The sequence below is a fragment of the Elaeis guineensis genome, chromosome 6 (genome assembly GCF_000442705.2).
Source record: "Elaeis guineensis isolate ETL-2024a chromosome 6, EG11, whole genome shotgun sequence".
Classification (NCBI taxonomy): Eukaryota; Viridiplantae; Streptophyta; class Magnoliopsida; order Arecales; family Arecaceae; genus Elaeis; species Elaeis guineensis.
In genome coordinates this window covers 129,919,178-129,943,828 of record NC_025998.2, presented here as the reverse complement: position 1 = coordinate 129,943,828, position 24,651 = coordinate 129,919,178, and the positions used below count along the sequence as shown (strand labels likewise).

Here is a 24,651-nt window from a genome sequence, read left to right as displayed (position 1 = left end):
AATGCCCTGCTTGACTTCTATTAAGCTCCCACTAGTTCAATCAGCTCGCTCAGAGACACTGTTTATATTAGCTACAGCACAATAAGGCAAGCATCGTGGCTTGATATCGCCTTGCAAAAATGGATCAAAAGTACTTTGTAAAGACCTTAGATTTGATCTTCCATTCCAAAAAATACCCAGGATGAGAGCCCTCGGTGACATAAGTGACACTTGCGCAGCTCAATTAATTCAATCTCAATAATATGGAAGCTCATTAGATTTTGAGTAAGGAAAAATATAAGACATACGATCACAAACATTTACCCCTGTTTAACACAAAGTGCATGACTGAAGGTAGTACATAAGATCAGATAGGCACATAGACATTCTTCTTCCCTGGGACATCAGAACTCACAGACAGGCTCAAATTAAAAAAAGAAAGCCAGAGTTCCATCATAAAATGTCAGGATCATGGACAAAAGTTAGACTGATGAGCCAGAAATCAAAACAAAGAGAATAATTTCAGTCATCTCTTGGTATCATCTTTCAGAAACTTATAAGCTGATCACTTTCTAGAAATATATGTGCCGATGGAGCAAAGACCTCTTGATTAATATTTTAAGGGCCCCTCCACAAACAGGCATGCAGCTGTACCTGACACGTGGGGGGAAGCATGATACAGAAAATATTTTATTAAAAAATTTATTTCTACCTTGTATGAGCGATGGAAATCATAACATTCTCCCAGGAAATGATACTTCTTTCCATCATAAGTCTTTATTTTGATGCAATGAAAAATTTTATTTAGGTACACCCTGCCCCAAGCCTTCAGTCAGGAGCCAAAGCTTGCGAAATCTAGAAGTGGATATGTTTTTTGGCTGTCAAGCCATTTTCTCCCTCAAAGCAAGTTTAAGAGAACCCTCTCCTAAGCTTGCCAGCTTGTATTGGACCCACGATTATTAGATCAAGTTTGTAACATAAAGTTCATAACTAACTTTTGATTAACTGGTAGTATTAAGATAACTTACTAAACAAAGAAGGCTGTGAAAGAGTAGTTACCTCTATAAACTATGCTTCCGACCAAATTATGGAGAACAGTAAGACAAGTTCTCTTCTCCAAAGCTGAAGGCATTATATTGCCATTTTCATTTCTATCTTGTAGTGAGGATCGTACCCAACAAGCTTGAAGTCAGATGCAACAAAGGACTCAATATCCTTCTTCAAAGGGTTGATCTTCAAAATCTGTGTTTGATAATGGAAAATTGAGTGGTAATATAAAGTCGAATATCTGGAAGGCTACAATTAACTTCAGAACCAATTCTTCTTTATTCTACTTAATTCTACTATTAAAATAATTTACATAGCACTGCTCACTGGGAATGGTTTTGGCTGCTTTTGAAGCTGCTCTTCCAAAGGCCTCACATGAGTTCTATAAACATGAGCATCTCCTATAACATGGATAAAATCTCCAGGCAAGAGATCTGCATATAGAAAAAAGCGATGAAGCAAAATAATAGCAAAAAGCACAGGGGTCCAGTTAAGGAGACAAACAAATGTATCTAGACAACATAAAGGAAAAGGGTCATGAATATATAGCAATCTCATCAGATGATTTTATACGGAAAATGGCTTCAAATAACTACAACAGATTATATCCATGGTTCTATATGCATTATGCATCCTAGTTGGACCCCATAACCTAATTTGCACAGGTGGGGGAAAAGCAGGAACCAAGGAGATTTTCATCAGCCCAACAAATTCTATAAATTGTCCCCCAAAACCCAACCTGCCTACCAAATCCCAAAATAGAAATAATTCAAAAAATACTGATAGTAGTAGATGATAGCTTGAACAGCTAAATATAAAGTGGAATATGCACTAAAGCAAGGAACAGACTTCATACCAACAGGTAGATAACTAAACATGCAAGCAAACACCGTTAAGCATCCTTCAGACCTTCCACAGACAAGCCCATAATATCTCATTGCTATCTATGCTTAAACTGGCTTATTTAGATAGATATGATGAAGATCCTAAATGAGGAATCAAATTACTGCTGGCACATTAAGGCTTCCTGCAAGCTCCAAGCCTTTGTTTTGGCTGGTCATCTGGAATCCTAGAGCATCAAGTTTGAATGAAAATGCACTTTTCAGTCAAATCTTTGACCATGGATCATGCACTTCTTTCCTTCACCTGGACACTGTGACAAGCTTCAAAGTTATAATTTGGTGTCTCCGGTCTTGCAACCTTGATTATTAGCTTGGAGCTAACAACTGCTGTGTGAAAGAGCTAAAAAAGAACAGAGCTTGACATTCCATATGGTTCAATAGACATTTGGAAAGAGTCAGAGAAGTAATCTCTAGAAAGCAAGACAGTATCCTGATTACTTGTAGTCAACCATGCTCAAATTCTGAGTTGTCAATGCACTGCAATTTGAATTTCCTTTGTTTTTTCATGCCAATATTCTCTTCCCCTGGGAGTCGCAAATAATCATATTGCCATGCAGAAAATCCAAACCTTGTCAAGGCTAATGTAGAAAAGTTAGAGACAGAAACTAGGAAAAGTATCAGTACACAACAAATAATATCAAGCCAGTAATTGAAAGCCAAGGTTTATCCAAAGAGAAATGGATAACCAAATCATTCAGAAGACTTAAGCTAAAGACCAAAAACAAGGAAAAATGAAAAGAAGAGGAGAAACAAAAAGAGAAGAAGAAGAAGAATAAAAGAGAGGGGAAAAAGGTGAAAGATAAAAATGGAAATAGGGTCAACGACCACTTCTAGCATTCCCTTTCTGTTTATTAACTACGCCCCCCACACCCAACAAAGAAAATGGATCCTAGTTTTCCCTTATGCTGTGTCCATTAAATTGAACAAGATGCATAATAGCTGGATAAGATTCTAAGTTTGTTCTTCTTCCACCACTTCCTTTTTTACACCTTTTTTTTAGGAGGTGGAGGGTGTTGGATCTTCGTCAACCTGGGGCTGGTTTATTGCCTCCATGGCATGGCCGTGTTTCTTGTTGCTGAAAATTTCAGCAAAATGTTAATAAGATATTCCCAGATCTTTGTTTTCTGTAAGGTTCCAATCAAGAGCACTATTACACATTCTTTTTGTTGCCTAAGATTCCGAACCATACAATACTTTGGGCCTTATTTTAAAGCATCGTCCTGCAAGTCACCAAGGCAAGTCAATAACACCCAGGACAACCTCTTGATTTCATCTATCCAACTGTTATTCTACGAGATAAGCATTATCCCTATTATTTTGTACAGTAAATCCAAGGCAAACAAAAATAATCATGACTAAAATCTCGACCATCAATTTTGTCTAGGACCTCAGTTCTTTTTCATTTCCATCTATCAATAATGCAGTATTTTCAGATAATGTACACCTCAGCACATGGAACTCCCAAAGATCCTCCCAAAATATCAAACCATTAAATATTGGCATCCATAAACTCTTCTTAAAATGTGTAATGCACTGAAATAACTATGTATTTTCTAACAAGTGGATCATGCATAATGATAAATAGCCAGTTTTAGCAATCATATTCAGATGTATTGACTTGCTAGCATCAAAATAAAATCATACCCAGGCAGCTTATGAATATTTGAAGTTATCAGTCTCTTAAGTATGAAACAATTCAACAAATTCTGTGGAAACAAAGATAACATACCACAAACTTGAGCAATCATGCATGTCAAAAGTGAATACGATGCAATGTTAAATGGCACACCAAGACCCATGTCTGCAGACCGTTGGTACATTTGGCATGATAGCTCGCCATTCTCCACATAAAACTGGGGAGAAACAACAACTCTTATAGATAGAAACAGAAAGAGGAGCATGCACCAGAAAAGTATGACTGAGATCTAAATAAAGAAAAATAAATGTTAGGATTGCATATTTCTTTTCATATATAGTGGAGGTTTTTATGATATTATTTGCTGTTTTATTGCAATATTATTGTGGGCCTATGTTGCCATATATTTGCTGTATTATTGTTGGCCTATGTTGCCATATATTTGCTGTATTATTGCTAGCCTATGTTTCCGTATATGAACATCTTATACTCTATATATATTGATCAATGAAACCATAGAGTGCAAGTTCTTTTGCCCTTCTTTCATGGTATCAGAGTAGGAACCCTAACTAAAGACATTGATCCATAGCCACCCACCACTAAAACCTCACCTTCCTCCAAGGTGACCTCCCCTCTTTGTTGCCGTTCAGCCTTCCCTGGTGCCGCTTGTTCTCTCCTTGAGCTGCTGGGTCTTTTTTGCTGCTGCTCATTTTTTTTTGGTCTTCCTTGGTGCTGTTCGGCTTCTCTTGGTGCCACTTGATTTTTCTAATCTTCCTGATTCTGCTTGGCCTTCTCTGGTGTCGCTTGATCTCTCCTTGAGCCGCTGTTTTTTTTTTTTTTCTGCTGCTGCTCGTTTTTTCTGATCTTCCTTGGTGTTGCTCGGCTTCTTTTGCTGCTGCTTGGTTTTTTCTGATCTTCTTTGGTTCCACTTGGCCTTCCCTGGTGCCGCTTGGCCTCTCCATGAGCGGCTGATTTTTTTCTATTGCTGCTGCTTATTTTTTTCCTAATCTTTCTTGGTGCAGCTGGCCTTCCCTGGTGCTGCTTGACTTCTCTTAGAAAGTGATCTTTGTTGGTAACATCTGATCACATCTCTTTTCCTTCCGATGGTGCTTTCTTTTAGTAGAAAACATGTCTTCCTTTATCGCAACACTACCGGTTGTTAACATCAAAACTCTCGTACCATTAGACTCACAGATTCTATATATTCGGTGTGGAAACAAGTTTTTCTAAATATCTTAGAGAGTTTTGGTGTTACTTCGCATGTGGATGGGACCAGTATTATCCCTCTTTAGATTACTGAAACAACCAATAAGAAGAGTCCAAGATTTGCCATACCGTGCCGAACCGGCCAGTATATCCCATCTCGTACCGGACCGACAGGGAACCAGCACGATTCGGCTGGTAAAATCGGTACACCGACGGTACCAAAAAAAAAGAACGGAAAGTGAGAGAGAGGGGAGGGGAGGGAGGGAGGTGGGAGCCGCCGGAGGCCGGCGGTGGCCGGCTGCGGCCGTCGAAGGGCTTCCGAGTCTCGTATCGCCCGATAAGACTTTCAAGAGAGCAAAAAAGAGAGAGAGAGAGTGCTCGGAGGGGGGGCGAGGAACCTACCGGATGGACGGTGCCTCCGTTGCGAGGCTTCCGGTGGCCGGCGAGCCGACACCGACGGCCCGAGGGCGGTCGAGCGGGCGGAGCCCCTCCGCGGCTCCGCCCCTTCTTTTTTTTCGAAAAAGACGACGTCTGTTTCGATTTTTTCTTTTTTTTGTTTTAAACTTATGAAGTCAGCAACTGGGTTGCCGACTTAAGATTTTTTTTTTAAACAAAAACAAAAATCGTGAAGCCGGCAAATTATTTGCCGACTTCACTTAAAACCATGTTTTTTTAAAAAATTTGCGAAACAGGGGCGATGCCCCTGTTTCACGCCTGCGGCGCCGCGTGCGTGGACTGCGCCCGCCGCGGCGGCGGTCAGTCGAAGGCCATCCGGCGGCCCCGCTGGCTCCTTCCCCTCCCTCTGTTTTTTTTCTTCCTCTTTCTCTCTCTATTTCTCTCTTTTTTTCTTCCGGTTCGTGTCATCGGTTTGGTACGATATGAAACCATACCAAACCATACCGCCGGCCAGCCGAAACGACCGGCGATACCGGTTCTGCATACCTTGAAGAAGACAATGTGAATTTAGAGTATTTAGTGTGGGAGAAGATAGATACCACCATACTTTCCTAGATTAATGCTACTCTGTCTCTTAGCATACTACAGATGGTCATATCTAGTTCATCCAAAACAACTCATGATGTATAGAAAATCATGGAAGTATACTTTCATGACAAAACCGTCTCTACGGCCTTTTCTTTAAAATCTGAGTTATGAAGCATCAAGAAAGAATCAATGTGTATGAGTGAATATATGCAAAAAGTTAAATCCATAGGGGATGCCCTCCCGACGATTGGTGAAGCCGAGTCGGATCACAGTTTGGTTATGACTGTTCTTCTAAGACTACCAGAGGAATATAGAGGATTTGTAAATGCATTAAACACACACAGGATGAAACCTATTTTTGAGCAACTTCGACCACTTCTAATGCAAGAAGAAACAGAAGTTCAGCGCTATGCCGGATTGACGACACCACCTACTCCTTCCACCACTGAAGGAGAAGCCCTTTATGCAAATCGCAATTGAGATCATCGGGGTGGATGCAAGGGTAGTTTTTGCGAAGGCCGAGGACAGCATGGCAGACATAATTTAAGTCCTGATGATGAATACAATAGAGCATACATACATCTTCAGCCCTTTCTCACCCTAATCAACCTAACCAACCACCCATGATCCACGATCTGGCATATCAGATATGTGAAAAATTTAATCATTCTGCTCTTCAGTGCAGGCAACGCTTCAACCATGCTTTCACCACAGAGGATATTCCTCAGACCTTTGTTGCTATGAGCCTTTAGGAGCTTGGTGAGGAAGTTTGGTATCCAGATACTGGAGCATCTAATCATATGACTGCTAATCCTGATATTCTCTCTCTCTAAACCTTATAATGGGTATGAAAAAATTTTAGTTGATAATGAAAATTTACTTAATATTACTCAGATTGGTGAAACACGGTTGAGTACTCCTTCCAACTCCTTTGCTCTCAAAAATGTTCTTGTTGTTCCTTTTATTAAAAAAAATTTACTTTCTGTTCGTTAATTTTGCTATGAGAATAATTCTCATTTTGAATTTGACTCTTCTATTTTTTTTTTGCAAAGGATATGGAAATGGGGAAGGAGCTTCTTAGATACCGTAGTTCGGGAACTTCACTCTATCAAATTTCTTCTAGAGTTGCAAGTGTAGGGAATAAACAACAGTCGGTCTTTGTTGCATCTCAATTTAGTGGAGATATTTCACATAGACGGTTAGGTCATTCCAGTCTTGCTGTTCTTTCTAAATTTATTAAAGAAAATAAAGTTGTTTCTGATGGTCATCCTATACTCAAATTATCTGTTTGCAATGCATGCAATATGGAAAAACATGTCAATCTTTCTTTTCATAATTTTGAATCAAAATCTACCTTTTTCTTTTCAACTTGTGCATTTAGATGTATGGCAGGCACCTGTTCCTTCTATTTCTGGATATAAATATTATGTCATATTTGTGGATGATTCCTCCCATTATTCTTGGATTTACCTTCTAAAATTTAAACATAAGATTTTTGAAAAACTTTTAAAGTTTCAAGCAATGGCTGAAAATATTTATCATCGCAACATTAAAATTTTTCAATCTGACAACAGTAAGGAGTATGTAAATGAAAAATTCTCTGGTCTGTGTTCACAGACCGAGATTATTCAGAGATTCTCGTGTCTTCACACACCACAACAAAATGTTGTCATCGAGAGGAAATATAGATATTTATCCAATGTTATTTGAAATCTTCTTTTTTAAGCTTGCATGCCTCGTCGCTTTTGGACAAAGGCCCTACAAACTGCCCTTTTTTTTGTAAATCATATTCCTTCACTTGTTGTTTTGAACAGAAAACACCATATAATGCTTTGTATGGTTGTGTCCCTTCTGACTTGTAACTTGTAAAAATTTTTGGATGCTTGTGTTATCTTGATCTATAGGGTATTGCCAAATATAAGCTCTCTCTTTGATCACTCCCTTATGTATTCTTCGGACTCTCAGACGACCATAAAGGATTTCTTTGCCTATATCCAAGTGCTGGAAAAAAATTTATTTCTAGGCATGTTACCTTTGTTGAAACAGTTTTTCCATATCCCTGTGTCTCCAAATTTTCTACATCTTCCGCAATTGGTTCTAAAATTTCAGATTTTCACATATTTCAAAATTTTCTTTCTAATCCTCCTTTATTGGATGAGAGTCCTACTATTGATGTACTCTCTCGTTTCAATTTCATCCATATTTCTATTATTGATGGTCCTAGCACTTCTTGTACCGACCGGTCCATTTTGTTTGGTTCACCAACCTCGAAGTCATTAACGCAATTTACTACCAACTTGAATCATGATGCCATACAGGTTAGAGATGAGAACCATACCACTGCTGCTGGTTAGAAAGAGCTCCAGGTCTATACCAGACGAACAACCTCTAGGACTGCTGCACCCACCACTTCAACCAACTCTGCTTCTACACCTTCAGAACCTCTCCTTTTCATTCCACCTGCTGCAGACCTATCAGTTTCACCATCTTCTTTATCTACTTCACCGATTGTTCCTCCACCTTTTCGTACACACTCTATGCTCATCCGGTCCATAACAAAAAATATGACTAAGTCTACCTTCTTTCTGGCTTCTAAGAATTCTTCTCTTCCCACCGAGCCTAACTCTTTTGCTGAGGCTTTTCAGGAAGTAGGTTGGCGTGCAGCTATGATCGAGAAATTTGATGCCTTACTGGCTAACTCTACATGAGATCTTGTTCCTCCTCCACCATCCATCAATCTCACTAGCCGCAAATGGGTATACATGGTTAAGCAAAAGACAGATGGTTCTCTTGAGCGTCTCAAGGCTCGGCTTGTGTCTCTGGGCTACAAATAGCAATAGGATATTGATTTTGCAAAAAATTTTTCACCGATCGTCAAGCTAATTACTATATGCACTGTTATTTCTGTTGCTTTCTCTTTTGGGTGGCCGCTTCGGCAACTTAATGTGAAAAATGCTTTTCTTCATGGTGTTCTCTCTAAAGAAGTATATATACTTTGCTTTGTGAACCCTTCTTTTTCTCATCATGTCTACCACCTACGAAAAGCTATCTATGGACTCAAGCAGGCACCTCAGGCTTGGTTCCAGTGCTTTACTTTCTTTCTTTCTGAGATTGGTTTTATTGAAAGTACTGCAGATCCCTCCATGTTTATTTGTCGCTCCTTTTCTGGTACTCTCGTTCTTCTCCTGTATCTTGATGATATCATTGTTACTGGAAGCTCCTCTCTTTTAGAGGCTCTTATAGGCATCTTACAACGAGAGTTTGCAATAAAAAATTTGGGACCTCTACATTATTTTTTGGACATTGAAGTCACTAGCTCACCATTTAGTCTTCTTCTGACTCAACAAAGTACATGCATCAACTGCTTAAACATTATGGTTTTCTCATAAGCTGGTTGCTACTCTCTCTGCGAGTGCTCGTCTCTCAGCTCATGAAGAGCGTCTTCTTGAGATTCCTTTACCTATCATCAAATAGTTGGTGCTTTATAATATCTTACTTTTACACGATCTGACATCTCATATGCTATTAATACGGTTTCTCAGTATCTCCGTGCACCTCGCGAAACACATATGCAAGCTGTTAAACATCTTCGGTACATTCGTGGAACACAGTCCTACGGCATTTCTATCTCCCACTATCTGAATCTATCACTCATTGCTTTTTCAGATGCTGATTGGGCTGGTTGTCCGAATACATGGAGGTCCACTTCAGGATATTGCATATTTCTTGGATCTAATCTTATCTCATGGTCAGCTAAGAAGTAGCTTACCATTTCTCCCTCTAGTTCTGAAGCAGAGTATCGATCTGTGGCCTCCACACTGGCCGAGACAATTTGGATCTATTGTCTACTTCGTGATCTTGGCATCTCCTTATGACACTCTATTCGCATCTATTGTGATAATCTTAATACAACACATCTTGCTGCAAATCCTGTTTTACATGTCCGTGCAAAGCACATTGAACTTGATCATCACTTCTTGTGGGAGAAAGTTCAATCGAATGATTTGGATATGATCTATATCTCTTCTAACAAACAACTTGCTGACATCTTCGCCAAACCTTTGTCCACTTCTCGGTTTTCAATTTTGTGCACCAATCTTCGCCTCCATGCCAAGGATGCTCAACTTGCGAGGGGATGTTAAGAATGCATATTTCTTTCCATACATAGTAGAGATTTTTATGGTATTATTTGCTGTTTTATTGCTGTATTATTGCTGGCCTATGTTGCCACATATTTGCTGTATTATTATTGGCCTATGTTGCCATATATGAATATCCTGTACTTTATATATATTGATCAATGAAACCCTATAGTGCAAGCTCTTTTGCCCTTCTTTCAATAAATAAACAAAAATTATATGTGTAACAAGTTATCTACACCAAGAAATTGTTTTCAAATATCTTTTTCATAGAGCTTCTAAAGTCTGTGAAATCATTCCACTCCTGCTCCAGACATGCACACACACACATGTGCGTGTGTGCGCCCACCCGCCCGCACACTCACACTCACACGCGCACGCACAACACATGCACAGAGAGAGAGAAGGGGGGGAGAGAGAGGGAGTCTTCCAATCAGTGAATAACCTAAACAAGCAAATTATCAAGCAGTAATCATAGATGAGACTATTGATTTATGCTAAGGTAAAAAACCTCAATGTTCATAATGTGTTAAATGGGCATTTTACTGCAATTGGTAGCAGATAAGGATCCTCAGATGAGGACTGAAACAAAATATGGATGCTTTTGGGTAAATGGAACCCCGTCCCCTGTTTTGACTGTCATTTAACTGTAAATTCTTGCCCAAGTTCCATTTATCAATCAGCCCATGATATACAATATATATACACCTTCTTCCACACAGGCCAGGAATTAAGAATTAAAAATTAAAAAGCCATAAAAACCAAGGTCCAGGAAGAAAAATTTCTAGTCAACAAATGTTGCATAGCAGTCAAAACAATGGGTGGAGTTAATTTTGACGCATTTGCTAGCATTCTATGTGCTAAAAAGAGTAGTTACTAATTGTCTTCTAAGATCATAATGTTAATATTTCATTGCTTCACAGACAAGAACAGGATGTGGCAGTAATGTCAAGGCTGAGAAATATAGAAATGTCAATAGCTCACTTCTAACATTGTTGCTCCCAGTGGGTTGCAATTGTCCTTACTTGTTGAAAGATAAGGTTTAAAAGTTTCAAGGACTAATTTAATAGTAAACTATGCTTAAAACATGCATAAGCATAAAACACCCGAATATGATTACTGAATAACAAATTCAACAGCTAAAACCTATGGTGGTGCAAATATCAGGTTCATATATTTAAAATCTCTGCATAAGCACTAACTTGTGCAAACATGTGGCAAGGAGGAAGGGCCATTTTCTTGAGATCAGAAGGATTCCAAGCGGAGAGAATGATGCGACGATCATCTGGATTGTTCTTTATTTTGTCAACGACATCCAATAGCTGATCAAATCCTTTTCCAGTGTAATCAGCATGCATGTCAGTGTACCTGCAAAATATGTGATTCTAGGTTAGAAGTTTACAAAGTCAGAGGAGAGATAATTGGACAGGTTTCCAAAATTATATCATACTCAGCACCAAAGTGTCTCCATTGAAACCCATATATTGGCCCTAAGTCACCTTCTTCTCTAAATGATAAGCCAACACTGGAAAAAAAAAATAATGACACCAAATAACAAGATTCAATGGTAATCATAATATCAAATTTATAGTAAAGAAGATAAATTAAAAGAAAAAGGGATGCCTATCAAGGTACTCTCTTGATGCATTGCCATCCCAAATATGTATATCCTTTTCCTGTAAAGCCTGTTCAAAAGAAAATAATATTTGTCACATAATTGCAGCCAAACAAAATAACTAAATGAATGCTTCAGAACTCAAGATGTATATGGCCACTGTGCAGAGAGATTTGTCCGCTAGAATGCATTAAAACAAAGACAAAACAAGCAAAATAAACTTCTGTTTCAGAATGGTATACAAAATGATGTTAGTGTGCACCATATAATTCATCAAATAATTAGTCTAATCAGCAGCAACCTAAGCTGTGGATGGCCTTATCAAGAACATAGATCTTGAAAAAAAATCTAGTAAATGCTTCCACAGAATTGTCGAATATATATTAACGTTAGCTGTCTAATAGCAAGATTTCCTATTCATTATCCAACTCAACTTATAAAAAAAAGAAACTAGAGCTGCAATCCTCCAAAAGTAGCTTGCCCAACCTGCCAATCTTGGCCATCTTGAAAAGAAACAAGAACTGGGTTGGATTCAGGATAACTACATCTAGACCAAACCAATCCAGCTAATGTTCAGGTTGACACCTTAAGTAACAAGACCCAACCTGATCCCACTACAGTGCATCACATTAGATTAATATCAACATACATATCAAACACAGCATATGTATATGTTTCAAAAGTTATCACAGACATGCATAGTGTGCAAGCATTACACACCCTCAACAAATCCTATAAACTTCAATCTCAAATTCTTAAATCAACAATCCACCATTAAAAACAAGAAATGATCACTTCATGACTTGACTGTCTCCAACCGAACTTAAATCCTTTCCTAATTACTATGTTATTCGACTTGTTAGCCAATAAATTCCTTTGTTCCAGATCCCAACATCTCAATCCAATCTAATTTCATTTACAGTTGAATTGCTGGTTTCAGATCAACTTCAAATATTGGTGTTCCAGATTGTGATACACTAGATTTTATTGCCATCTAACCAGCTGCAAGCTTTGGTTGAACCATGGTTCACACATGACTGAACTTGCCCCTTCATAGGCTTTTGAGCTCCGACAACTCTGATAGGTGCAATGTAGTCATGAAGTGCTGATGATAACTTACCTAAAATTTATTTAAACTAGCAATTTAATACCAGTAGTACAATGTACCTGAATATGTATCCCAACACATAACATCATCACAACATTTACAGCAACATGTTATAAATGCTGTGCAGATTATATAAGGCCTTGTTAACATAGAATAGGTTTCATCAGCATCTTGACACCAGAAAGCCACCAGGATAGCATAACCAGAAAAGACTATTTTGGTGCCATTTTCTTCTAATATCATCCCTGAGAAGATTTAAGATTGCATGAATCATATACGTTGCCAAATATTTTTGCATCATTTCAAGAACTCAAAACTACCTTTACTAGAGCTTCAACGTCCATCAGGATTTCACCAAAACTAGTCAAGCCATGCATGACTGATTTCTATGCATTAATTTTTTCCTTTCTAGTAGAGTTATTGCAAATAACCTGATTTATCCACTATAAATTATACATTACATATAAGAATATGAAACTAAACTGGCAAATAGAAAACAGCACTTCAAACAAGTCTCAGCTAATACAACCCAAGCAATTCAATAAATAGAAATGATTCAGAGCTAATCTAGATTATAGAAACATTTGAATATAAAAGAACATAGGAGCATTGAATTCGATAAATAGATTCACAAGCTAATCTAGATCACAGAAGCATTTCCATATAAAAGAGGACAGGAAAATCGATGATGGTGGTGGTAGTGGTGGTGGAGATACGTCGCAGCTGATATACAAATTACCCTTAATATGTTACCTACCTTTGCATTTGTTGAACCACTGATGAACCACAAGAGTTCTTCAACAACACCTCGCCAAAATACTTTCTGCAAAAGCAACCATATACTGATATTCTGTGGTATTAGGAAATGCAAGAAAATGTACAGTCATGTTGACCCTTAGAAGGCAGTAGGTAGCCTCTCCATAATTTGTAGAGCAAAATTGCTAATCATAAGATCATAAGTAAATTACAGTATCCAGAAAGTAAAATCATGATTAGACAACAATTAAACTTGATTCAAGTTTTTCTTTGCATGCAAGTGCATATGGTGGGGGTTGTGGGGTCCACTGTGAGCAGACAAAAGAAATTTTTTTTTTTTATAGAAACACCTAATTTTCCATAAAAAGATAAAGCAAAACTTTTTTCAGAGTTTTTGCAAAATTACAGAAGAAAGATGCACGCCCTGCATTCCTGGCACATTAACAAATAATTCACCAACTAATGTAAATAACCAAGAAGCATCAGAGCATGTTCACAATATTTTTTTTTATTAATGTGTTTCTAATATCCCATGTTGTCTCTCCACTCAACTGAAATCCTTAATTTTTTTTTTTCGAATTCCAAAGTGATATTCTTAGCAATTGCCATCTGTGTACTTGCTGAACTAATTCCAGATCTCAGCTTTGTAATTATGAACTCTAGCATACTGCAGACATGAACATCAAGATTTGAACAAGATAATGGGTAGTACCTTGGTTGTAAGCAACGGAAAAGATTTTCGCAAATTAAACCGCATCTGTAGTGCAGGCAGACAAAATTTTAAGATGCTTGGGTTTTTTTATTGAAACAAATTTATTGGCACAAAAAGTAGACAAGCATTTATCAGGAGAACAGGCATACCTGACAACTAAATTTTGATAGTGTTCCAGTCCCTGTCCTGTCATTCTTTTGGGCACCATTTGCTATGATATCTTGCACAAGTCTAAGATACACATATTCCTCATGTTTTTCATGTATCATTTTAGGAAGAAATGAGAACCTTTGAACCTCAATCTTATTCAAATACAATTTACCATCAGTTTTTCCCCCATCATGCAGAGCATGAAGCTCAGTAGCTGAACGCCGCACACGAACATATGTCACAAAAGAATACCTGATATTGTTCTCTACCAATGGGAAGGACGAATGCCATGGTTGAAACACCGCAAAATCAATTGGAGGGATGAAAGTGTCACATTCAAAGTCTGTTTCTATGTCTGTGAGATGAATGGCTTCACATTCAGGTGCGTTAAGAGATTCCCTGCAATTAATATTGTAAATATTTTCTGAACATCAAAGATGAAGTAAATACTAAGTCGGTTAATTAAAACTCACCTTAATACCTGGCCACCACCTATAACAAACACTTTCTCAATTGACAAACAATAAGGGGTTGCTGCCAGCAGCTTTAAGGCAGAATTCATGCTTCCGCAGATAACAACATTCTCAGCTGTTGCGATATCAAAACTCCCAGAGCGAGTCAGCACAACATTCAAACGACCAGGCAGAGGCCTATTCTGAAGAGGAATGCTTTCCCATGTTTTCCTACCCATTATCACAGCATTCTTTTTTACAGGATCTGACACAGTCATAGTAACCTCCTTAAAAAATTTAAGGTCGGATGGCAGCTTCCATGGCAACTTCCCATCCTTCCCAATACCCATATCTCGAGTGGCAGCAACAACAACCTGAAAAGTCCTCTTCGGATCATGTTGTGTATTACCATTTGAAATGCTTGCAGGAATGTCATCAGCCATAACTGGAACAGAATGGCAATAGCTGCACTTTATCCCTTTTTTAAAAATTCCAACTACCGGGCAGCGCCTCTTAAGTCCAATGTGAGATAAGCAACTTTTGCTTGAAACTGGTACAACTGAACATAGTAAGAAAACTAAAAGAATTAGGCATGATTAATGGAGGTTAAAGAATCAATGCCTTGATGCAACTAAGACACACGTCAACAAGACAAATAAGAAACACGGAAACAGTGAAATTGAGTCTTTGAACAGAAAAAAATACTGTAAGCACAATATGCAATGTGATGGAACGGCAAAAACTGCAACATGTATGTACTTAACATGTGTGCTCGAGAAAACCTTCAAAGCTATGTTCCCAGAGCAGAACATCCTGAATGTCATCATCTGGACCGAGAACTAACCACAATTAACTAATCATGATTCACAGCAGATACTTCAGGAATTAGTAAAAGAAAATAAAATGAATACTGAAAAGAAGACCAAGTATGATGAGATCCAGAAAAAGATGCAACTTGTTACAAATTTCTAAAATCTACTGACACTGCCAAAAAGATAAAACATCTATCCATGATGATATCATAAAGTTATGAATAGGAAAAGAACAAAAATGTTTTGCATGGAAAAAAATGCAAAGTTCAAACTTAGCCACATCATATTCTGAAATTGATCACCATAATTTAATAGAATTACAAGCCTGTTCAATATCGCCAAATTATACAAGAGAATCTAAAACAGGTACAACCGCAATCCCCTTCCATTGGTATCTATCTGAAGAATGACAAACACCAAGAAATTGCTAGCAGGAAATTTAACTGATCAGTATTTTTGAAAAGCTTATTGCTTTTGCGTACTTGGAAATGAGTCAAGTAGCACAATTTGGTGATACTTTAATATTCAAGACCTGATGATTTAAAACATCTAGTTTCCAATTTATATTGGCAGCAAGATACTTGCACCAACTGGTAAAATGACGTCTTGGTGGATTTGTGGCACAGCATGAATCTGCAATACCTTAGGGCTTGTTTGGGAAATCTAGCAGGATTGGGCTGGATTTCCCTTAGGACCATGGATTACATGGTCTATTTAAGTAAGGCCCATAACAACCCAATCCATCTCTAGCCCGAATCTTGTGGGAAGCAAAAAAAGACCTCCATAGGTCTTTTTCTTCACCCGGAGTTTAGGTCGAAACTAGGAATGGGCCTTTCAAAGAAAACAAACTGGGCAGGCTACCATGCATAGGAATACTGGGCTATGTGGCACATTAACAAGGACAAATACTAGAGCTAATTAATAACACTCATATTACCACTACCTAGGATATGAGTGGAGTGGTAGCACTATCTCCCACTGTTGGCAATAGTGGCCCATGTAGCACACAATGTTAAGGACAAATATCAAAATAGTTAATGAAGTTTACTTATAAATATTATATTGTAATGCTAAAAAAAAAAAGAAATCTTTCAGCACATCAACAAAACCAGATTATCTTTCATTGTTTTTTACTATAGGAATTGGACTGGATTTTCTATAGGAATCGGGCTTGTTAGCCTGCCCAGTCCATTTTCCTCTAAAGGCCCATTCCTAGTTTCAGCCTAAATTCCATCTATGGGCCTGTTGGAATGCAGGATGGAGAAAAGACCTATGGAGGACATTTTTTCCTCCCACAAGATTTGGGCTGGAGAGGGATGGGGTTGACATGGGCCTTAAATGGACCGTGTAATCCATCACTGTGGGGGTCTGAAGAGGGTCAGATTTCAGCTATATGGGCTTTCCTCAGTACCTGAGCCCTTAGATAGAGTTCTTCAAAACCAACTACCATTAACATATGAAACCTATAGAGGCGATATCTCTCCATTCTGTAGTTTAGGTGAAATCCAAGCTAAAATCAAGGCCCTTACAGTAGTATCCCAAGGCAATCTATGGTAAAGAGTTTTCTTTCTTATAAACATCATGCTAAGAAGTGATAAAGTCTTATTGTTTGATTCATGTGGATTTTGCATTTTTTTGGATACTTATGTATCCCTAGTGACAAATTCTATCATTGGCATGAACTTGACCTGAATTCAGGAACCTTTCAAACTGCTTTAGATAAATCTATTGATGAGCTATTTACTTATTGAGGTAATAAATTTCGAGTACTGGTTGGTGGATGCAGGAGTATCACATCAAACCCCTTGCATCCATGCACAAGATAAATAAAGGATGATTGCAAAGGAAACCCAAAATCAAAAGCTTAAAACTTTCTTCCTAATTTATAATGGTACCCAAATAGAGGGGGCCAAAGAAAACCAAAAGGAGAAAATAAATGCATATATAAAATCTAATTTAAAGTAAACACTCACAAAATTGTTTATCTACTGTCTATGCAATACAGATTTTATTCAAGGCTATTTAAAAATTTAAGAGAAGAATGTTGGAAGCTAAATTGAGTCAAATGTATATTATGATGCAACCAAACTACAGAAAATGCCATAGCAGTCAAATATTGGTAGATATGGCTTGAGGACAAGCATTCCTCAAAAACCATCTAATGCCACATTCATCGGTCAATAGAATACTAAAATTCCAAGGTTTTAGAAACTTAGATTCTTTAGCAAGAAAAAAGGATCCAAGTTAGTGAGAATTTTTACCAAATCATGAAGGGGGTGACAAAGACCAATTAGCACTTGAATTATTTTTTATACTCATATTATTCTCATAAATCATAATAAATAACAATTAGTCTTAGTAAAAAAAAAAAAAAAGGGAATCCTGCAGCCAAGAGTCCATGATCAGCTACATGGTTCTAATCTATTTATAGATAGGAAATGTCTAACTGATCAAAACTCAAGTTATTAAGCCACTGGAGTTGCATTAAGCTGAATTTACAACAGCTCTGGCTACAATTCTTCAATTTGATTTCATGCATGTGCAGATGCAAATACTAATGGAAGAACTGTGAGCAAGGAATGTATAGAACCGAAGGAGAACTGCCAAGGTGTAACAAGGAAGAGGAAGGCATTTGCCACAGGGGTTTGACTAATGAATGAGGACATAGAACCATTACCGGAGGAAAAAATGCTGGTTTTGATTCAATGGGTTGAACAGAGTAGAGAGGGAACGGGTGCATGTTTGATTCCAAGAAAAGTGTCTATGCGTTGTAATTAAAATGGCAGCATTACATGCTACAACTTGCCCTATGCTTGCTATTATAGTTACAAGGACTAGGTCCACTTATAGCCAACTAACAATAAATATCTCCAGTTGACTCGATATAATCAACCATTAGCCACCATAAGATACTTGAGAAACAAAAACTTTGAGAGATATAGGGGCTTGTGACCAAGGACATATACTAAACTAGATTTCAAAGCTTTAGTTGAGGTGTAGATTCTAAGTAGAATATTTAAACCAGGGTCCGCAGAATCGGTACTGGGACCCGTGCCGGCCGGCCGATGGTACTAGTCGAAACGGATCTGTACTGGACTAGACCGGTGTAAATCGACACAAAAATGAAGAAAGAAACCGGGGAGGCGGAAAAGAGAGAGGAGGGGGAGGGAGAAGGGGAGGATGGCCGGAGGAGACGCCGGTGGTGGCCACAGGTGGGCTGTAGACGCATTCGGAGAGCCGCTAAGGCCTCCACTTCTTCCACCAAATCACAGCCAACAGAGAGAGAGGGGAGGAAAAAAATGAGGAAAGGGAAGCCGACAGAGAGGCTGGTGGAGAGCCTCCGACTGACTGCTGTGGCTGTCGGACAGCAAAATCATGGCCCACAGCTCCGCAAGCGTGAACCCCTCTGTTTCACAGGATTTTTTTACAAAACCCTGATCACTGTGAAGCCGGCAATCGATTTGCCGGCTTCACTTATCGTCCTTAGTTCACAGAATTTTTTTAAAAAATCATTACCAGTGCCGGCTTCACTGTTCATCATTGTTTAAAAAGAAAAATCGATGAATGGGGGCAGTCAGCTCTGTTTTATTGCCGCGGCTCCAACTGCGCCTCTTTCACCGTTCGGTGGCCACGGCGGCCACCTGGCGTCCTCCAACTGCTTCTCCACCAGTTGCGCCTTCCTTCGATACCCTCACTCCCTCTTTCTCTCTCTATCTCTCTCGATTAAACATCCTTTCAAGCAACATGGAGCCACGGAGGCCTTCATGGCCCTCTGACAGTCTCGATGGGCCACCACAGATCCTCCGACAATGTTGTCCCCTTTTTTCCTCCTCTCCTCTCTCTCTCTCCCTCTCTTTCCCTCTCCTTCGTCCAGTGTTTCGATTGGAAAGGCCAAACCGTCCTAGTTGGCGGCCGATATGGCTCAGAACACCCTGAATGGTTCGGTTTGGGACGGTTCAGCAAACCATGATTCAAACCCACAACAGAAGGAGATCTGAAATGAATTTCAAATATGAAAGTAAACACAAAATCCAAACTATTTTCAAATTTCTATGAAGGCAAATGTCTCTACAACCCTAGGTGAATGCTCAAGTCCAAATAGAGAATAGAAGCATTATATACAAGAGAAATAGGTTGGAAGATAGAAGCGTGTTCTTCATCATTGATGGAATAGAAGCATTACACAAACTGACAGCCAATCAATAATTATAAAATCAAATTGTTCAACACATTGGTGCAATATTGCAAAACAACCCAAAACTGCATACCACACCTCATCAAAGCCTATGTTATTTCAATTTCTTTGTAATTTCCTTAAGAAGTAGTTAATTTTATATGCCTTGAAAACAATCACCAATAGATTGACTTTCTTGCTTCTTTTAGCAGCATGAAATTATAGTTGCATAAAGTAGGAACTATAACAGTCAAGAGGGGGTAATAAGAAGTTATTTACTTCTTGGACACAGGAATGCAAAGGTTTCCAAGGCATATGCACATATGCATCTTACAAATCATAAAAAGTATTGGGAGGCATAGGCAACACATAATTCCAAATTATTAGAAACCATTAATCTAGGGCTAAATATGTGCTCTCCCCATTGAGAATGTGCACCCTGAAGGTTTTTGCTTGAGTAGTGGAATTGTGCACAAGTTGCTATACATATAAGCTATCAAAACTAGTTAGTTGGTGAGCTTTCACACTACATATAAAAATTGAGGAGGTCCATTTCTGATTAATCATGAAACGGGTCATCCTCCTATAATGATGTAGCAATATCTTTATTTTTCCATAAAACTGTAAAGCAAATACTGAGCATCTTGTGAACCATAGAAAGCAGAAAAACATGAACCCTAGAACGCAAAGTCTGGTACCTGAATAACCCACATCAGATGATTGCCAATACCAAATGATCCGATGCAGCCCTGGACACAATCTAATACCTAGCACAATCTATCTAACAACCCAAGACGTCATCCAAAAAGGCTAGTCAGAAGGTATCATTTAGGTCTTTTTAGTCCTCTATAAGTGCCTAAGATCTTCCCGGCAAATAACCGATGTGGGACTAAATACACTCCTGCACGGGTCCTCACAATCTATTTCCAAGAAAACCTACCGCACTAAAAATAAAAAACAAACCAAGAAATAGATAAAAGCATATAAAACAATAAAATCCAACAATATTTCGCCTTCAAAGACAGAGTATAGGATTAAAAGAGGCCGAGACAATCGCATAGGGATCTAGGGTAATTAAATTAATGGTCAACAGATTGAAAAAAAAAAGCCCATCCACGTCTCATGTTAGAGTTGATAGCTTTCGATGTTGGACCTCAGAGAGTAAGAAAGACAGCGCATTGACTCGATTCGAATCGTGGGAAATATAAAAGCAACCTAGCCGTAGAAAGCGTCAGAAACCGAAGGAGGAAATAGGGAAGAGCTCAAGTACCTTGGAGGACAAGCGTGAGACGGGGGAGTGAATGGTGAGGAGGGGGCCGGTGGAGATCGAAGGGCGCGGCAACGGAGGGCGGGGACCCGTCGCTCTTCCGATGGAAGCGGGGATTGCGAGACGGAGGATTTGGGGGAATGAGGTGGAGGCCACGGTTTTATACCGTCTCGTGTTCGAGACTTGGAGAAAGCGAAGTGACGGTACGGACGCTTGTTGGTTACGCCATCCCCGGGGGACGAGATGCGGCGCGATGGACTCGTTTGATTTGCTCTGAAAGTTTGAAAGTATTTTTGGAAACAAAATCTTAATTTCCAAACGGATGAAATTACATTTTTTTCATATCTTATTATATAATTTTTTTCATAAAATATAAAAAAATATTTTCACATGAAAGCTAATTTTTCATTTCTCTGTTTTTGTAAATTTCTACCGAACATAATTTTTTTTTTTTTGGTTCATTTTCGTTGACCCACTTTTCTCTCATTTCTCTCTGCAAATCAAACAAGTTAAAAGAGTTTGGGTCATTTCTAGAGGAAACCAAAAATAAAATCAATAATTCATATCATAAAATATATAGATTTCAAAGTCCACAAGAGGAGAGCAATTGGTAGTAAAACTTTGATTTTTCTATTAAACTATAGATCTAAATTAGACCTCTAACCGTAATATAAGGAATCCAGTTACAGGGTGATGGCATTTACCTCTAATAATTACATCGCATAATAGTATAGATGAGTAAAGCAGGGTGTGAAAGATGCATATGTTAAAGTATATTTGGATGATTGTGATTTCTCGTATATGATTTAAATTTTTTCTTTGATTTTTGTAAAATATTTTTTTAAAATTTTCTAGTTTGATTAAATTCAATACTTATTTTGGAAAGTTGCATTTCTTTTATTTCTCTTATAATTATTTTAAAAAAAAAGATTTGATAAAAATGTGAAAGTGCAATTGTGTGTGTGTGTATGTATGTATGTATGTATGTGTATATATATATATATATATGTATGTGTGTGTATATATATATGTGTAATAAAAAAAGCTCCATGTCAACTTTACATATGCAAAGATGAGACCTTTTAGATTGTATATAACTAGTCCTTCATATCATATAATGTATAGAATAGAAGCATGAATTGTTATAATTGTTTAGGTATATCGGTCCCATTTTAGTGAAAAGGCTTTATGCTAGTCATAGGATTTAGAAGCATCAGGACTTAAACATAAATTTTTTAAAAAATGCAAATGATTAGGGCTGCCCTTGTGACGAAGAACGGAGTCTTTATTAAATCATTGTGACCATATCAACTGAATTAAATTTTATAATATATCTTTCTAATATTTTAATATTATATTTTTTATATGTTCGGTTAGTAGACTTATGTGGAGTACGTGCAAATTAGTGTAGGCCATGTTGAAGGCATACGAAAGGAATGATGAATTAGAGGTTGTTATGTTTTCTTTAATTCTTTTAACTAATTTGTGCAACTTGAAATATAACATCTGCTTTTATTTGTGCATTCGTTTCAGGTTACCCTTTTTTTTTTTAAATGAGAATTATATTAAAATTTAATAACTGATTTTTTTAAAGATAAATGCAGCAACCATTTTATATTAACATTTCGAAGAACCAGTCACTCAATAGAGGGTGATGCTAATAACTTTCTCGTCTTTTTATCCATCGAAGCCAAACCCTTCCTCTATTGCAATGACTTCCATATTACCACTGGCTTCCATTAAGCCAAACCATGAGCCACATATGTTGGCCCACCTCCAGTGCAGGCCAAGCCTTTCTTTACAGGCTGCTGGCTAGAATTTGTGTTCACCCCCTGGCACCCTAAAAAAATAAAAAAATAAAAAAATCATATGAAAAAGGATGTCCAAAAATACATTGATTGTGATGCTAGGATAATGATAGAATGATCCTGTATTAACATGTAGGTCCTAATGTTCTGCAAGATGCTCCACTGGGATTTAAATCCTTAATCCCATCTTAGTTCCATTTGTGTGGTAAAAAAAGAAAAAGAAAAATAGGCGCTGCCCTTGAGGTATATATACTTTCAAAAATTTCTATATAATCGAAATATTGGTTGTTTAGGCTACTCTTCAAACTCATCCCTTTTATCGCATCTCATATCATCATGGTTCAGTTGCTTTTCTATAAAGAGAGAGAGCCAACTTAGAACAAGATTGATTGGATTTAGACTCAGATTCGATTGGGTTGAAACTCTATAATAGAGATCCTACGTTGATGATTCAAGTAATTGGATGTGATTTACTATATCAAAAGTATATGCATAGAAAAGATCATATAATTAGGATCGGCAAGTAATTTTGAGGTAATAGATCATTTTTAATAATTTGAATCATCGATGCAGGACCCTTATTGTTTAGTTTTGACTTAACTGGATTTGAGTCCAAATCCGATTGACCTTATCTAAATTTGCCTTTATACATATGTATTTTGTATGTACGTAAATAGTGAGATGACTTCATAAGATGACACAGAGTGGAGTTGGGGACTTCTTATTATTTCCAAATTTTTGGTAGCTTAGGCACAACCTGTTTTTTTTCTATCCTAAATATTCCATGAAAATACTTATACCGAAGTAAGATGGAGAAATCTTATATCCTAGGACCAGCTGGCCCATAGATTAACTCTAATTATTCTTAAGAGAATTTCTTTGTGCACTGCATATGGTGCGCAAACGCACGCACCGTACGCAGTGATTGATTCATGCACAGGACCGGACAAAAAAAAATTTTTTTTTTCCTGCACCACTATCCGGCCTCATACGTAAGCCAATCACCGCATGCGTTCCGCATCACGTGCCTTATTCCTAAATAAAACAGTTTTATGAGGGATAAAAGAGCCAAGGATGATACCTAAATGATCCTTGCTGATCAAAATACCCATCCTTTTACTTAGGTTGGAAGCACTTGCATTTTAAAGCAAGGGAAAATAGATATTTATATTCTTGACACAAGAATACGCAGATAGTATTCCATTTCATGAAATTAATCCAAAAAGTTATTTTTCTGAGGTATTATTAAACGAAGTAATTCTTGTGCACGCGTGTCAAATGTCTGCCAATGTGAATAATACGATAGCCCTCTTGCGCTTGAATTATTACAAGATTAGAGTTTAGAATTTGATGTCAAAGCACCCCCTCTCTTCCATTTCTATCTGATGGGTGAATCACAGCATTGGGGAAAAAAGGTTCTATTTCAACATGGTGGAAGATCCTACTGTGAGCGAGTGGATGGCAGCATGACGGAGGAAAAAAAAAAAAAAAGGGATGGATGACTGAAGGAGTTTAACTTTTGTTCGTAGGGCTATACCAAAACATATACTTTGTTAAACATCTTAACACACAAACACACACACACACAAGGATTTCATTTGATGTCCCTGCCAAATTTTCAGCTTTACTTGTGTATTATTCGTTTTATCCTTAATATTCTGGGAACATAAATATATTTGATAGCCCCAAATGTTTCCCATTCAAAAATCCTGTTGACGCATCTCAATTCTGTCAGCCCTGGACCCTTTTTGAAGCATTCCTATTTATCCCATGACTGATTCTCATCACTCTTCACCCACGCATACTGCATTCTCCATTATCATTTTCCCAGTGAATGGTTGTGGTCATGTCTGTGCATGCAGTACAAATATCATCTTCTATACTTGCAAGACATACAGAAAGAA

The 24,651-nt window shown here is 37.9% G+C and overlaps 1 protein-coding gene across 4 annotated transcripts; it reads right to left on the bottom strand.

The window, feature by feature from the left end:
• Positions 1-219: 219 nt before the first annotated feature.
• LOC105046541 (bifunctional dihydrofolate reductase-thymidylate synthase) lies at positions 220-21,115 on the bottom strand. 4 transcript variants are annotated; one of them, XM_010925154.3, is made up of 12 exons: positions 20,943-21,101; positions 14,708-15,245; positions 14,234-14,633; positions 14,085-14,129; positions 13,374-13,439; positions 11,517-11,578; positions 11,344-11,418; positions 11,096-11,261; positions 3,658-3,781; positions 1,354-1,460; positions 1,039-1,221; positions 220-633 (listed from the first exon to the last, which is right to left on the bottom strand). In XM_010925154.3, exons 2-11 carry the CDS (start codon positions 15,127-15,129, stop codon positions 1,111-1,113), a joined length of 1,578 nt encoding a protein of 525 aa, XP_010923456.2. In that variant the 5' UTR covers positions 15,130-15,245; positions 20,943-21,101; the 3' UTR covers positions 220-633; positions 1,039-1,110. The 4 variants fall into 4 exon arrangements, with proteins under 4 accessions (XP_010923456.2, XP_073115958.1, XP_073115959.1 ...); XM_073259857.1 differs by having other exon boundaries at positions 220-627; XM_073259858.1 differs by having other exon boundaries at positions 11,529-11,578.
• Between the last annotated feature and the right edge of the window lie 3,536 nt (positions 21,116-24,651).

What these genes read in the sequence shown, in the direction of transcription:
- LOC105046541 (XM_010925154.3), bottom strand. Translation starts at nt 15,129, where the DNA reads ATGGCTGATGACATTCCTGCAAGCATTTCAAATGGTAATACACAACAT. An exon ending in TTCCGTTGCTTACAACCAAG is followed by an intron (nt 13,440 to 14,084) that starts GTACTACCCATT and finishes TTGCTTTTGCAG; the next exon opens with AAAGTATTTTGGCGAGGTGT. An exon ending in CATGATTGCTCAAGTTTGTG is followed by an intron (nt 1,461 to 3,657) that starts GTATGTTATCTT and finishes TTCTATATGCAG; the next exon opens with ATCTCTTGCCTGGAGATTTT.